Raw genomic sequence first — 17,319 nt, 5'->3', positions numbered from 1 at the left:
CATTCATTCACTTCTTCATCCACTAGGAGAGCATAACTGAGCATCTTCCAAACTATTCAAACCCAAAGACCAGCTTTTTATGGTTGGAAACGACTTGTTTCCCTAGATTATAAAAATAACAGCATCTTCTAAATAAAAAAATGGGAAGCTACCCTTTATGGCTAAAAGGTCATTTGCGTGGTTTATCAGACAGTAAAATGAAGAAGATTCCCCTTAGTCTCCTTCGCTTGGTAAACTATGTGACAGAGGTATGATCATTCTCACTCAAAGCTTATTAATGATAGTTAACGCTGAGCAACTGCTGCAAGACAGACTTTCTTCCCAATACTTCATCTTAGGATCTCAACCTCAGCACTGTTGGCATTTTGGGCCAGATAATTCTTTGTTGAGGGGGGCCTGTCCTATGTGTTGCAGGAAGTTTAGCAGCATTGCTGGCCTCTACCCACTAGATACCAATTGCTTCCCCCCAACCCCCAAGCTGTGACAACTAAAAATGTCTCCAGACACAGCCACATGTTCCCTGGGGGGCAAATTGCTCCTATTTCCTGTTGAGAATCACTGCTTTATATAAATTAATTATAAAATTCTTGCAAAAATCCCTATGAATTAGATATTATCATTTCTCCTATTTTACAGTAGAGGAAACCAAAGCACAACAGGTTGTGTAAATTTCCCAGCTTCTTAACTCATTTTAGACCCCAGCAGTCCCACTCCAGACTCTATGTCCTCAACCACTCTCCTACATCCTCCTTAAAATTCCTAGCCCCAGTTTATTAAATGGGATCAACAGAACTCCCAGAAGAGCTGGTCATTTTCCTGGTACTGCCACTGTCTGCTGAGGACTTCCTGCCTCTTTCCAAGGCCTCTACAGTAAACAGAAAAACAAGAGTCAAATTAGATCCCTTTCAACTTTGCCCTTGTGTGTGAAACTGTATGTCTCAGGACATTTCAGCTTGGAGGTTACTATAAAGTTTTAAAAGCAATCACGAAACAAAATTTCTCTAGCTTCATATCCACTCTCTATGGAATTCCACCTCTCCACCTTTAAATTCCTTCCAAAATCTTTGGGTTTCTTATTTACTCAGGAACCATAGCCAGAGCCACTACAAGTGAGATTTTAGTGATTGCTGTCTGCATTGATCACTTTCCATATATTAGTTCATTTGAAGCTCATAACAAGTATTTTACCCATTTAACTATAGAAGAACCCGAGGATTAATGTGGTTAAGTAACTTGCCCAAGGTCACTCACATCCTTAGTGAGAGTTCTCCAGAAAGAGAGAGAGAGGGAGAGGGAGAGAGAGAGAGACTCTGAAGAATTAGTTTATGTGATTGTGGGATGGCAAACCCAAACTCCATAGGGCAAGTCAGCAGGCTGAAGACTTAGGTAAGAACTGATGTTAGGTTCTTGAGTCCAGATTCTGCAGGACAGCAGGCTAGAAATGTAGGCAGGATTGCTATGCTGCAGTCTTGAGGAGAATCCCTTCTTCTTTGGGAAACCTCAATCTTTGCTCATCAGGCCTTCAACTGATTGGATGAGGCCCACCCACATTACGGAGGGTGGTCTGCTTTGCTCAGAAACTACCGATTTAAACAGGAATTACACCTACAAAATATCTTCACAGCAAACGTCTAGACTGGTGTTTGCCCAAACAACTGGACACCAGAGCTTAGCTAAATTGACACATAAAATTAACATTACAGCCACCTTGTTAGCAACAAGGCTGAAATCTGAATGGCAAAGCCTGTGCTTTTAACCACTAAGGTAAACTTTCCCCTTGGCCACCCATGATGTCACCAATCTTTGCAGCAACCAACACGCTAATATCATGGCCCTTGCTGTAGAGGACACCAACAATTCACAGAGGACCCATCCTTCTGCACTATAAAAGCCACTGGTGCCAAGACAGCAGGCATCTTCAGTGTCTGACAGGACACAGGAAATTGCTTGGTTAGTCATTCCCTGTTCTTTTTGTGTGTCCTTACTTTTGGAGTCAAATGTGAGCCCATAGTGGCAAAGGTGAAGGAAAACATCAGTGACAAACCAGTGCCAGGCTCAGAACATCTCCCCTCCATCATTGATCCTTTGTTCTTGAATCAAATTCTGCCTCTTGATTCTCTCTTCCCTCAGGACACGAGCTTTCCCATTCATTCATTCCCCCAGCCAGTATTTACTCAGTATCTTCCATATACCAGCCGCTCCACTGGGCACTGGGAATAACAGAATAATGAGCAAAAATAGACGCAGTGCCTGCCTGCTTCATGGAGCTTGCGGTTTATGGAGCAGATGGCCATTAATCTAACAATCATACGCACAGATGCAAGACGGTGGCTGTGTCGAGAACCATAGAGGAAAACCGGATAATGCTGTAAGATTATGCGTATTATGGGAACAGAGGTGCTGAGCTAATCTGGAGAGCTGGGGAGAAGCTTTGAGGAACTTACGTTGAACTGAAATGTAAAGAGCTAAAGGATGAATAGCAGATAGGAGCAGTAACCTGCTAAGAGGGAGATGGGAGTGCAGGTAGTTGGAGAATGTTCCAAAGAAAGAACAACAGGTGTCCAGGCCATGATGTGTGAAGAAGGAGCAAGGCCTATCAACACAGCTAAGGGAAGGTCATGGTAGCTCGCTGCAGAGTGAGTCTGAGGAGACAAGCAAGGTCCAAATGTTGTAGAAACTCATGGGCATGTTTAGGATTTTGGTCTTTTTATTAAGAGATTGCTTTAAGCAGGAGGGGACATGACCCTATTTGCATTTTTAGAAGATCACTTTTTCTATGAAAAAAAATAGACAGAAAGGATGAAGAGAGGGTATGAAACCCTTGATAAAATATACATACACAGTCAGTGGCAGCACCACTGACACATGCTGCTGGTTGCCTACCCAGTAGCCATTTCCCCCTTGTTTACTTACAGGATTCTGTTTTTGTTCAAGGTAGTTATGTAACCAGTTAAAATTATTCACCTTCCCAGCCTCTGATTTGGTCACCGTCATGGCTGGCCTAGTGACCCAGTTCTAGCCAATCATATTTTACAAGTGGAATTCTTTTTTAAAGTGACAGGCACAATTAGTATGACCTTAGATCCTTTGCTCTTACACCTTTGCCTTCCCTGGATATAGATGCTATGTCTGGAGGTGTAGAAGCCCTTTTGGAGACATGAGGATTTAGGTCACTAGTTGAGGATGAGGAGCAGGAAGTTAGATATTTCCCAGATTACACAGTTGACCCACGGACTTCCTGTTGTATAAAACAAATAAGCCCCCTGTGTGTACGGTCTCTATTACTCACAGTTGAACCCGATCCTTACTTCACCCACGAATCCCTCAGACATCTTCAGACATTCCTGGATCCTCAAGTGGACACAACATCCAGTCTGTCTCCAGATGTGCTCCAGAGATCACCTGCATCAAAACATCCTGGAGCGGGGGATGTGAAAGCTGTGTAGTCTCTCAGCCAGGTTATCAAGGTCAATGTCATCATACTAAGTCATGTTGATAACATGCACCCTTGATATGACGTCATGGAAATGACACTTTACCTCTGTGGTCTTCCGCCCAGCCTAATCACAAGAAAAATATCAGACAAATCCCAATTTACATTTTACAAAATATCTGACCAGTACTCCTCAAAAGCATGGATAGTCCAAGACATATCATGCCCAAGAAGAGCCTAAGGACACATGACAACCAAATGCCATGTGGCATTCTGATGGGATCCTGGAACAGAGAAGGGGTATTAAGAAAAAATTAAGAAAATATGAATAAAGTATGAACTTTAATTAATAATAATGTATCGATATTGGTTCCCTAGATGTGGCAAACACCATACGCATGTGAGACGTTATTAATATGGGAAATTGAGTGTGAGATATATGAAAACTTTCTGTGCCAATTTATCTATAAGTCTAAAACTATTTTAAAATAGGAAGTCTATTAAAATACATATTTTCAGGCTTTATGCTAGTCCTACAGAATCAGATTATCTTGAGTGGGCCCCAGGCACCTGCATCTCTAGCAAGACTCCCCAGGTTTGAAAGTTACTAGTTTAGGCTTAACTGCAACTCCTGTTATCCTTGAAAGGCAAGACCTTCCAGCCACCTGCTCAGCTGCCAAAAAGGAAGGTGCAGAACCTTCAACAGAGAGAGAGGTTCAGGATACCTAAAGTGGATATTCAGCTTCTAGAACAAAGCTGCCAGTTCCTTTGCCATGTGTATTTTATTGAAACAAAATGTCTTTGGATAGAAATCACCAGTTCAATGGTTTACTCCAAAATTGGATTTGAACCTCTTCTAGTCATGATACCAATAAAGTTACCTCTAATATCTGGACTGCATGTTTGTACTTCTGTCATTAACAACATGATATATTTGATGATTTGATTTTTCTTACATCTTGGCTCCTACTATTACCACCTTACCTCCTGGAGTAAAAGAGTGACCAATATTTATAAAAGTTTCCATGGCTCTATAGAAATTTTTCATCAGGCTTGAAAGACCTAAGTAACTATTTTTCTGTAACGGATTTCTGATATGAATATACAGAAATGCTGCCATTCATTACTTGAATTAAGATCTGTCAAGATCAAATTGTATTGCAAAATGTAGCAACAACATGCAGCACCAGAGGAAGAGAACATAGGGAAGTGGAAAGAAAATTGAACTAGAGATCAGAGTCATAAGTGGTAGATCATGTTGAAGTTATTTACTAGCTATGTGACTTTAGAGAAGTAACCTGAATCCAATGTCCACATTAGCAAAATGAGTAGTGTAGAATAGATGACTTTTAAGACCCACTTGGAATTTTGCTCTGGCATTTTGATTATGGAATCTCAAAGTCCCAAGTTAGTCTTGCACCCAATATCACAGTGTTAAGACTTATATTTGTAAACTCTAAAGAATTCATAATGAATATAATTCAGTAACTAATCATAAAATGTAAATGCAAAATTTGAGAAGTCTTAATCCTTGAGAATTATAATCCCACAACGTGAATTAAAGAGACTCAGCCAGTATCAAAGGCTATTTAAAGATGCCTTTCAGTCCATTTGGCCTCTGTTACAGATGCTGCCATGTGAGACAGTGAGGGACCCACGGATAAAAGCTGACAGCTAGTAGAGAAAAGAAAAGCCCCATAAAACAGATGTTTTAAACATGAAGCAGGTGTTGATGTTTATTTATACCTGGCTGCTGCATAGATTAACATTGTTAAAATTTCAAGGTAGGAGTTTTCCCCATAGACAAGGGACAATGAAAACAAACAGACAAGTCACAAAAGAAATAAAAGTGGTAAACAAGCATATGGAATAATGTTCAACCTAACTAATAGATATGCAAATTAAATCAACAAGAAGGTAGCATTTTTTTCTTTGTCAATTTCAATGTTGACAAAGATAGAGTGAAACTATATTCTCATACATCATTGCTAAGTGACAGCATAAATTAGTACAGGCCTTTTGGAAAATATGTAATGATGTGCATAAAGAATGATTTAAATATTCATGGATTTTGAATCTGTAGTTCCACTCAAAACGCAGGACAAAGCAATATGCATAAAGATGTTCACTGTAGAGTAAAATTGGAAGCAACCTCTAAATATCCAAAAACAGATGAAAGATTGTAAAGTTTGTTTCATCTACTTGATTAAATATTATGCAGCTTTGTAAAAATTATATTCTCAGAGGCTACTTAGTAAAACAAAATGTTTATGACCTGTGAAATGTGGTAAACTATCAGTTCATGTACATATCTTTGGCTTTTAATTTAGTAATCAAAATTTTAAAATTGAGAACATTTACATAAAAAATCATATTTGGCTCTACTCAAAAAATCAGAATAACTGGCAAAACTGAGCCCTTTTGCATCACAGCAATTATTTGCAGCTGAGTAATAACTATTCCCTGTAGGACAAGGAACATATAAGCTCCTTTGATCCACAGTCCCAGCCTAGTGGCCCTTGGAGGCATTTGCATTCATAACCCCTGACCTAAATTTAAAAATTAGTACATAAAATTGTACATATAAATTTCCAATATGCACATGAAAAAGACTGAAATCTCCCCACCTGCTATGAATGGTTGTATTAGAGTTCTAGTGGTATAGTTGGGTTTTCTTTTTCCTGTTTTAAAATTTTTTGCTTTACCTTTTTATTTTGAAAATGGGTTAGAAATTGACAAAGCCAATGTGACCTTGCAGCAAATATCTGATCTTTGAGTAAATACCAGTAATCTCCAGCAACAAGAAGAGGAAGGTGAAGGCCATATATTTTCTCCCCCATAATCTTGCGACCAGGTGGTATGTTGCAATGCAAGCAAGGCTTAGCCCAAACTCTTCTAAACATACAACCGTTATGAGCCAGAAATTCTACATTCGCTTCCTGCAATCCCAGATAACTCCCTGCTTTCTGTTCTCAGAAACACAATACTGAAATAAAAGTCTAAATGAAACTTGAGTGAAAGTTTCATTCCTAGGCAGACACAATATTCTGATAACAAGATCAGACAACATATTCACAGGTCCGTGAAGTAGGACATATCGGGTAAAGAACAAACGGGGCTCTAGGCCTCAAGCACTGCTGTGTCTAACAGACTTTTAGCACTTTCTTCCTGAGAAGATGATGGAGACCAGTTTTTCTAGTTAGCCTCTTATCTTGCCTACTACTCATTTCATAAATGGAAAAATATTCTTAACATCTTTTGTGCAACTTAATGAACTTTCTGGTGTAAATTTTGATGAAGATAATTGAATCTGGAAAGTAGATTCCTGATTAGGATACTTCAAATGCTAATGCTAACTACACATCTCTAGAATATATGATAAAGTTGAGTTACACATATACATATTGCACATGACTAATGCTGAAAAATTTTTAAAGTAAATTGCTACCTAAAAACTACAGCCATTGGTTTTTTTTTTTTTTTTAAAGTATGGTCTATAGGTCTATGCTTTCTCTATCTATTATAAATGTCATAATTTTATTTTTGGATTTCTAATTCTGTTTTCCCCAAATTTATTACCCCTGAATACTTAGACTATAGATGAGAGGTGATAACAAATAAATCCCATTTGGCTAACAAGTGATCCACAGGCAAGACCCAAGCTAAAACCTGATTCCCTGACCTAATTCTTCACAACCCCTTGTCTTCTAAACCCATACATTAAGTGACTTGAAAGTTGGGAACCCAAGTGTCCATCTGTAGTGTGTCAAAACAGAAGATGGAAAAATATTCTTCAAGCTAATAACACCTGTTGAAACATTGTAAATAGAAAGTTCAGAGTGCTACCAGCCTCTGAGTCTTACCCCCTGCAGTCCCCATTGATAGGTCCAGCTGTCATTCCCACAGGGTACTGGAGAAGTCAGGCAGCATTTAAGGTGTCCACAAAAGCTTGTGCCTGAGTCCAAATGTGCATTTTTTCTTCTGGGGTGCAACAATGGGAGGGAATTACATTAATATCTCTCCATGTGAGATCAAAGGAAAGAGGTCAGCTCTAAAATTTTTGATTAAACTTTTCAGGATCTTCAAAAAACTGGCCAAGGCTTGCCCAGCACTGTTTAAGATCTGGCACAGGACAAGGAACATATATTCTGGTGGTGGCCCCTTGGCCCATGGTCGCCTCCCGCCAGCTCCCTAGGCTGGTGTCACCCAACATCTGGCAACTGCTTGAATCTGCAGGGCCTGAGTGACCCTCTACCGCCCCAGTTAGGGGTAGCCGCAGTCAGCCACACGGAGGGAGGTTACGCACCTGGAGCTCACCGAGAAACTGCAGAAGCGGCAAGAAACAAGAATGTGCTTTCCCCGAAGTGTGACACAGCCAAGTCAAGGCTTATGCGCAGTGTCCTGCCCTGGTCGCCATAGAGATGTCAGCAGCCTCGGAGTGGAGGTTTTTTAGGTCCTTGGTGATCATTAGAAGAAAAGAATTTTAGGACACACCACACATAATCCAAAAGCAAGAAGATTTTATTGAAAGCAAAAGTGAAAATACATTCTCAAGAGAAGAGGGCAGGCTCGAAAAGAGTAGCTGCCCCCAAAAGAAGGGGTCTTTGGCTTTTTGATGTCTCACTAATTGAGGGGAGGAATATTCAAGGCTAAGTATTATTTTGACTGAGATTTTGGGTAGTGATTTCTAGAATTGGGTTTGCTCCCATTTTTATACTTTGTATAATTGTTTTGGAACTGTCATGGCGATGTTAAGGGAGGAGGACTTTTAAAACCACAATGTATACTGTAATTGGCCAATTGTAATTGTAATTACAATTGTAATCTGCCAGCCCCTGTATCCAGCTCCACTGGCTTTTTATGGCCAGTTCTAGGAGAGTCATCTCCAGGACATTTCTTTTCCCAAGGAAAATTACATGAAGAAGGTGAATAGGACAACCTACAGCCCCACTGTCACAGCTGGTCTCCAGGCAACGCTAATACTCATCACCTCTCTCTTCTAGATTCCTGTCTCGACTCAAAACTATAACGGTCACCGAAAGCAAGAAAAGCCTGAGAAACTATCAGAGCCAAGAGGAGCTCAAAGGAACATGATGACTAAATGCAGTATGGTGTTCTGGATGGGATCCTGGAACAAAAACAACAACAAAAAGATGTTAGGTATAAAGTAAGGATATCGGGATAAACTACAAACTTCAGGCAGCTGCATGGATGAGCCTGGAGGACATTATGTTAAGTGAGATAAGTCAGGCACAGAAAGCTAAATACCGCATGTTCTCACTCACAAGTAGGAGCTAAACAAAAAAGTACATTTGAGCCCATGGAAGTAGAGAGTAGAATTGTGGGTATTAGAGGCTGGGAAGGGTAGGGGAGAGAGGAGGTTGGGGAGAGGTTGGTTAACAGATACAAAATTATAGCGAAATAGGAATGAGTTCTGGTGGTCTGCAGCAAGGTGGGGTGAATATGGTTAACTATAATTTATTGTATATTTTCAAAAAGTTAGAAGAGGGAATTTTGAATGTTAACACAAAGAAATGATAAATGTTTGAAACACTGGATATGTTAATTACCCTGATTTGATCATTATACTTTGTATGCACATATCAAAATATCACTTTGTATCCCATAAATACATACAATTATTATGTGTCAACTAAAAATAAAAGAGGAAAAAATAAACAGCCATATAACCACTTAAAAAAAGACTATGGACTTTAGTTAATAACGTATCAATGTGAGTTCATTAGATGTGATGAATGTACAATGATACCAAGGTAAGATGTTAATAATAGGGGAAACTTGGTGTAAGGTATATGGGAACTCTCTGTGCTATATTTGCAATTTTTCTATAAAACTATTCTGAAATTAAAAGTTAGTTTTTTTAAAAAAAAATAACGGGAAAAGTGCTGTTGCTGTTTAACCTTATGACTTGGTGTGTCTGACAAAATAGAATTCATGATGAGCAGATTTTGCCATGTGATTATTTGATCTTCCATGGTCAGATGCTCCATCTCTACTACAGCCCAGTAGCAACATACATCCTTTACCAAGACCTCCAATGCACTTGCCACTGTACTCATCCAATCTAAAGTCATTGATATGGAGAACCAATATGATATTGTGAAGAATGTCCTGATGGTCCAAGCCCCTTTGGGCTATAACAGAGGGTGGGAGAGTTTACATAGCTCTAGAGCAATGTAAATATATGTATATTTATACTCATCATATGTACTCCTGTCCATCCCAACTGAATAGTTTCTCATTTACTTTTCTGATGGGTATGGAAAGAACACAACACATTTGCCAGATCAATGGCCACATACCATGTAGCTGAGACTGGCTTAATCTATCCTAGCCAAGATCCCACATCTGGTACAGCAGCTGCAATCAGGGTTACTACTTGGTTGAGTTTTCAGTAGTCTACTTTCACCCTCCAGTGTCTGGTTTTTGTAGGGGTCAGAGTGAATTAAGTGGAATCATGATAAGATCAACATCCCTGTGTCCTTCGAGTCTTTAAGGGTAGCACTAATCTCTGCATTCCTCAGGGGTGGAATATTGATTTTGGGTTACTATCTTGGCCAGGGTTTGGGGCAGTTTCAGAGGCTTCCAGTTGGCTTTCTCAGTAAGATAGTTTTTAACACACAGACCAAGAAACAAATAGTACTTCTGCCAACTCCCAAGTATGTTCAGCCCAATTATTTATTCTGAAAGTGGGAAGATGATCATTGAATAGACCCATAAATTCAACAGACCTACTATGAGAAAGACCTGGGGAAGAACTCCGTAAGTATCTGAATCCCATATGCCCTACTCTAAAGATGGCCTATAATGATACTCTCGCCCTGAGTTTCAATGTCAACTTGGACCTTGTGTTCCATGGTCCTCAGAGTGTCTGTGTATTCCCTTCCCCAGTGTCCAGTTATCCAAGTCAGTAACCACAGGGGCATCATTGCCATCTATAGCTGCAGTGGTGTTTCAAAGACCTTGGGGATCCAGCCTTTCCTCCAGTCAGCAGTTTCTGGGTTTGAAAAAGAGCAAAGGTCTGGAAACTTGGCAAAAGATCAGAACCTTTTATTATGGTAGCTATGCCCTCTCTCCCAGTCATCCATCCTTAAGATCTTTTGATGGTATAGCTTGAACAATAACTCACTGTCTGCCTATTTATTTTGCCTCCAGGGATGCCATGTCCTATTAGCCATCCCCAAAGCTCTCTGCAGGTATCCTTCAGAGCCGGCCACTCATGATAATCGAGTCCACTTTGCTCCTGATGGTGAAGCGCTGCCACTGGGTCCGTCTGTTCCTCCGTGCCCATGGTCATCAGGGGGCCGTCTTCGGCAGCAGCACCCGGCCCACAGAGCTACCACTGAGCCTCTCGGTGAAGCTGGTGCCCCTCCCCCATGCATTCCTTATCACTTTGGTCAATGCGTCCTTCCTCGTGCCCCCCTCTCACCTGAAGGAAACACAATTGCTTTATTGTTCTGTGCAAAAATATCTGTGAAATATGAAACCAGGTGTTTGACCTGCTAGTTACAGGGTTTTCCCCCTGGTGCACATTAAAATAAGTAACTATTAAGAACTTCCATCCATCGACCACCTCAAAGCAGCCTGTACACACAGATGAACCTTTGAGAAGCGTTAAAGTAGTCAACGGGGAGATAATCAAAAAGTAGGAAAACCCTCTAGCCTCCTATGCATGTGAGGCCCCTGATCCTGCTGCGCACACTGTGACTTCTGAAGTGGCCACGTCAGTCACCGTGAGCCGCCCTCTCACACACTGTAGCATCCACTGACTGGACTTGAGCACACAGCTCACTCCTGACTGGCTTTAGGATGACGGGAGGTCCTTAACTCCATCGTGCCTCAGCTTCTCTGTCCTTTAAAGGATTATGGAAAAAATATCTATTCCTTCTTGTCAGAAATATTGGTCATTAAATATGAAATGTCCGGTTTCAAATAAAAAGTTTAATTTATATCTCAAACAAGAAGCAGTACAATTAATCAAAGTATGTGCCTAAACTATCCACACAGTTTTGCTGTCTCAGTGGTAGTTTGTTTATGCCAGCAGCAAAGAAGCCTGGAGAGCAAGTGACAATGAAATCATGAAAGCTGTTTTCCACAGCTTGGTGAGAACTGAATATTTTTCCTTACAAGAAGTGTTCCAAAGCCTGGAAGAAGTGGTAGTCAGTTGGTGTAAGGTCTAGTGAATACAGTGGATGACAGAGAGTTTCCAAGTCCAGCTGCTGTAGTTTGAGCAGTGTTGTTTGTGTGACATGTGGTCGAGACAGGCAAGAGGATTGGCCTGTCTCTCTTGACCAGTCTCGGCTACTTAATCGCAAGCATCCTCATCATTTTGTCCAATTGGTTGCAGTAGACATTGGCTGTAATTGACCAGGCTTCATGAAGCTGTAGTGGATAATATCAGTGCTGGACCACCAAACAGACACCATTAGCTTTTTTTGATGAACATTCGGTTTTGGACTATGTCTTGGCACTTCATCTTTATCCAACCATTGTGCCAAATGCTTGTGATGGATTGCTTCCACTATAGCCTTCAGCTCATCATTATCCACCTTGGTCTCAGGTTGCCCACATAGATCATTTTCAAGATTAAAATCACCAGAACAGAACCTTCTCAAACCATCAACATACTGTGAGTTCATTAGCCACATCCTTCCCAAACACTTTGCTGATACTTCAAGCTGTCTGTGCTGCATTGGTTCCACGATGGAGCTCATATTTGAAAATAACACGAATTTTCGACTTATCTATGGTTTCACAAAAATTGCTCTAAAATAATTTGACAGATAATCACAAGCCAAACTGTGCATTTGAAAGAATGAGGATGTACATTCACAATAAAAATAAAACAAAAAGTGTCAAAGTGAAAAGAGATATCAACTGTTAAACTTAAGGAAATAGGACATTTCATACTTAATAACCTAAACCTAACACATGCCAGGCACAGTGGTTCATGCCTATAAGCCTAGCACTTTGGGAGGCCGAGGCAGAAGGATCATCTGAGACCAGGAGTTCAAGACCAGCCTGGGCAACGTGGCAAGACCAGGTATGGTGGTGCACACCTGCTTTCCTAGCTACCTGGGAGGTGAGGCTGGAGGACTACTTGAGCCTAGGAGTTTGAGGTTGCAGTGAGCTATGATGACACCACTGCATGCTAGCCCAGGCAGCAGAGTGAGAGTGAGACCCTGTAAGAAAGAAAGAAAAGAAAGAAAACAAAGAGAGAAAGAAAAATACACACATCCAACTGAAAAGTAAGCACAGAAACCTTTTAATTCCTTCTAAGGAATTCCTGGATAATTCCATGTGTTTTAAGAATCATAGAGACAATCTTATCCTTACTCATTCATTACCAAAAATAAATACTATGGTAACAATTTATATTTCATTGATGCAAACAATTTCATTTATTTTGACATCAAAAAAAGGCAGAAAGACAAAACACAAACTCTGAGGACAAAGATTAAAATAATACAACATTCTAAGATTTTTAATTTTATTGTTTGTTTCACTGTTGTATGTTTATCTTCTAAGAGCCTACAGAGGTGAAGGAAAATATCTGCAGGCTAATTTTAAACAACCTGAGAAAGGGATTAAGCATTAAATATAAAAAATAAAACTTTTAGCTTACTTATTAAACTAGGAAGAATTTTCCTGAAATGTGTCAGTTAAATTGGTCTGTAATGCATTAATAAATGGACAACATGGATCTCTTCTAAGAAATATTTTAAACACTGCATACACTGCCAAAAAATCTAATCAGAACATGAAAATTTTAAAATCACAGTCCCCTGGACAGACTAAATACAAGTTAGTTTTTAACCTGAAGTCAGAAGTGCAAAGTCTATAAAAATAAAAATATTGCCATTGTTCTCAGCAATCTCCTGATAAATCCTATAAATCCTTAAAGCCTTTCCAATAAATAAACCAAAGTCTCTTGACAAGCTCCTTGCTTAGGTGGCAAGTAACTTTTGAAGCTGGACTTCTCAATCCGTGGACAGCAGCAAGCTGCATGGGCATCATTGCTCCACTTTGAAAATCATCTTCAGAGCGGAAGAAAATCCAGCAATGACCTTCTTCGATGCAACACTGCCCACATAGCTGCAAGTCTGCACAAAAGGTCCCCAGGCAGGTGCAACTCTCAGCCAATAAGTCAGAAACAGATTAAAGAAAGGGAAATAGATGTCAAATATTTCAGTTTACAGATGCTATCCCAGATAAAATGTCAAGGGCTTTTGGAATAAAAACGGACAATATGCAAAAATGAGGTAACCAGATATCAATAATGTTAGGAATTTAAGATGCACGTACCGTAAGTGAAAACAGAACTTTTTACGTGTAGCCGCAGGAAGTTCTGCTTGGGCTCATTCTATTTGGAACTGATTTCCGAGCGGCACTCCTAGTTATTTCTGGTATCTTCTGTGTCTACACTTTTGAATAATCATAACTGATGCTTAAAATGATGCCTTGTCACCCTCCAAGGTTCTGCAGGTCTTTCCAAATCAAAGAGAGGCCACATAATGCCTAGTATTATTTGGGGGTTAGCCTATACTTTATAATAATTATTTTTAAATGGGTAATCCATCTTTGGGCTCAATGATAGCTCTTTCTATAAATAGTATTTTTGATTCACTAGAAAATTCCACTCTCTCAATAGAATTAATGTTCAGAGCTTATTGTACAACCAAAACTAAACCTGGGGCAATGGGCTCTTGGAATGTAATCACCATGAAGAACCATCCCACTGACCAACTCTTCAACTTTCTTTCTAGATGTAGGATCACCAGAGTGTTTTGATGCAACCTGAACATTTCAGAGGAGGGTCCTCATGAAGACCTTATATTTTTGTGGGATTCAGAATCATTTTTCACTTGGCAAACCTCCTGTTTGCTCACTCTCTTCTACGTGCAATTGTTCAACTTTGGTTGGCTGTTGAGCCCTGGTGGAAGAATTCCCATCCTGCCGCAGAGCCTCCTTTTAGGGACTTGGAAATGGAAGGTAGCGCAGTTCCTTCCGGCCATCTGCCGGGCATGGGATGCCAGGCTGCTTGGGGTAAGTTCGACTGGCAATTTTAAAGAACTCTTCTGCAGCGTCGAGTGCAATGAGACGGTCCTGCCAAAAAAAATAGAACAAAACAAATAAGTGTTGCCAAGATGGGAATGCAGACATGTCAACGGGAAAATCAGTCTAACAACAACAAAACTCACCTTGGAAATCATTAGGAGCAAGTAAAACATTTATTAACTTTTTCTCAGCAAATTCACAGACACACCTTAATCCTTTATTTACATTATCCAAGAAACACTGCACCTCTCTTAGAGTCCATTCAAATTATTTTTCAGTCTTAGATTATATAAACAATACTTCTCACATCTCTTGGACCTACAAATGGTTCAAAAAGCAGACTATGCAGCAGAATCAGCTGAAAAATACAGTCTCGAGCCAGAACTCAAGCCTCAGTGGGTCTAGGTGCAATCGAGAAATCTGAATCTTTAAAGCTCTTCAGATGGTTCTGATGCACCGGAAACCAGTGCATATAACGCCAGCATCACCTGCCCCCTCATACTGCAGCACTGCTGTTAGTATTGGAACAGGGAGTATAGTAAGTCCTCACTTAGTATCACTGAGAGGTTCTTGGAAACTACAGCTTTAAGCCAAATGACATATAACAAAACCAATTATTTTTTTCCTCATTAATGTTATAACAAAACATTATTCAAGGACCTGCTGTATATTGCTTCACTTAAAGTGGCAGTCTCCAAGAACCTATCGATGACGTTGAGTGAGGACTTACTGTATGTGGACTAATAGAAAAGGCAAATGTAAAGCAAAATTAGGGCAGATGACAAAAGGGATCCACTTACCATAACAAAGAGATATCTCTCTGAGAGCTCCCAACTTGGTGGAAAAATATTGGTCTCTTCAGCCAGTTTTAGCAACATCTCTCGAGCTTTCCTTGTGTTTTTGGAATCACTGATGGTGCTGAGTTTAGTCACTGCCAACAAAGAGTCTGCTTCCTTTTGGAAACCTAAGGTAGAAAAATTTGTCCCTCGTGTAAAGTAGTCCCAAGGTAACGACTGTCCTGCAATATGTCCCTGCAGGAGATTAAGGAGGGACCCCAATGTGGATTCTGTACAAACATCAGAAAACTGAAGCCAGAGGCACTACTCTGTGTACTGCTGCCCAGCTCAATGTGACTCGTGGGGTCTTTAAATTCTGTTGATGCTTTTTCTTATCTAACTTTCTCTGTTACTTTTTCACCTGGAGCCTCAGATACTCATCCACTGGCTGCTTCCTGCCTTTACCTTGGTTTGAAGCCCTCTTTCCAGTCCTCCCTACTCTTCACTTTCTCCCCTGTCCCCAGAACTCCCACCTGCCTCCAACCTGCAAAGTGGTACCCTTCAGGCCCTACTTCTCCAGGCCCAGATTTCCTTGCTCAGGGCAATATGGCCAGCTGCTGAAATTTACTCACCCAAAGGCGTAAAAAACTCAAAGACTTAAACCTGCTTAGAGTAACTTACATTATAAGGAGACTATTAGCTCACAACAGTATTGGGTGAGCAAGGAGGGCAGAGGTCCCATCCCGTCCCATTGCATCCCAACTAAGGCAACAGGGGCTAGCAATGTGGCACCCCACGTTTGAAAAGTTATGATGCCAGGGTGTCATGTTCTCTTTCCAAGCAGAATGATTAAGGACTTCAAAGTAGACCAATTCATTTTCTAAACATTAAAACAAGCTCATTTTATGGCGTGGGAGCCATGTTCACTGCATCACAATCCTGGTAGAATTAGGAAAAACCATTACCATTAACCACTAACCATTAGTGTAGATATCTACTTTAATGCCATATGTATTTTCCCAACTTTGAAGCTTTTCTTCCTTTTACATCTTCTGAAATCTACACTGAGTTTTCCTGTTTATTTCTCCAAACCTGCCTCATCCTATAAAGCTATTACTAATTGGCCAATCACCCTCATCTAATCCAATCAATGTGCAGTGCCAGAAAAGTCAATGGTGATGCCCACATGACTGCACTGCCCTGCGCTGCCCTATACGGGGGACAGATGGAGTAACACATGGCAGAGTGTGTCCCCAAGACATGGGCTGGTGACAACATAAGTATCAGATGTTTATCCCTGAGGATATAAGGGCAAGATTGGGAAAATAATTAGTCCACAGTAGCCTTAATTAGTAAATTACTGACACTCCTTTTCTAAAAACCATGGTGGAGCAAGTGAAGAGTAATGATCACAACTACTTATTTTTACCATTTTACAATTTCTTCCAGACTCACCTAAATCTTCTAAAATGCGTTTCCATCTGTTTCTCACTTCCCTTCGAATCTGCCGCAGGGTATAGATATCATAGTTGAGTTTCTGCCACTCCTGTAGGAAAATAAAAATTTGCTTTTATACCTTCTGGCCTAAACCTCTATCTCATTCCTAAACTTCATGTTGCTTAAACATGTGGTTCCTCTTTCATTAATCTTCAAAGCATGCCTAAAAGAAAAGGAGCTGGATTCGATAAAGTTGATAGGAATACTATTAGCTGCCATTTCTGGAGAATCTTCTGGACCAAGTGATATGGCACTTCACATGAATCATCCTATTGAAACTCTTCACGCTATATATCCTCTCAACTTCGGTGATCTCACCGGTAAAGTGGGGTTAAAAATGGTAAATATTCCATTTAAGACTATTATAAAGATTGAAGGGGCCAGGCACGGTGGTTCACGCCTGTAATCCTAGCACTCTGGGAGGCCGGTGGATCATTTGAGCTCAGGAGTTCAAGACCAGCCTGAGCAAGAGCAAGACCCTGTCTCTACTAAAAATAGAAAGAAATTAGCTAAACAACTAAAAATCTATATAGA

General features: G+C 40.3%; 1 protein-coding gene across 1 annotated transcript in view; it reads right to left on the bottom strand.

Annotated features, from left to right (window-relative positions):
- Nucleotides 1–13,884: 13,884 nt before the first annotated feature.
- Nucleotides 13,885–17,319, bottom strand: part of MREG (melanoregulin) — a 52,689-nt gene continuing 49,254 nt past the window's right edge. Inside the window, exons 3-5 of the mRNA XM_045559265.1 lie at nt 16,744–16,834; nt 15,313–15,476; nt 13,885–14,560 (exon numbers count right to left, since the gene is read on the bottom strand). Of these exons, the coding sequence (XP_045415221.1) occupies nt 14,426–14,560; nt 15,313–15,476; nt 16,744–16,834 (390 nt within the window). The 3' untranslated portion in view covers nt 13,885–14,425. The remainder of the gene's footprint in view (nt 14,561–15,312; nt 15,477–16,743; nt 16,835–17,319) is intronic.

Source organism: Lemur catta, chromosome 8 (genome assembly GCF_020740605.2).
Source record: "Lemur catta isolate mLemCat1 chromosome 8, mLemCat1.pri, whole genome shotgun sequence".
Lineage (NCBI taxonomy): Eukaryota > Metazoa > Chordata > Mammalia > Primates > Lemuridae > Lemur > Lemur catta.
This window is presented reverse-complemented; position numbering and strand designations above follow the sequence as displayed.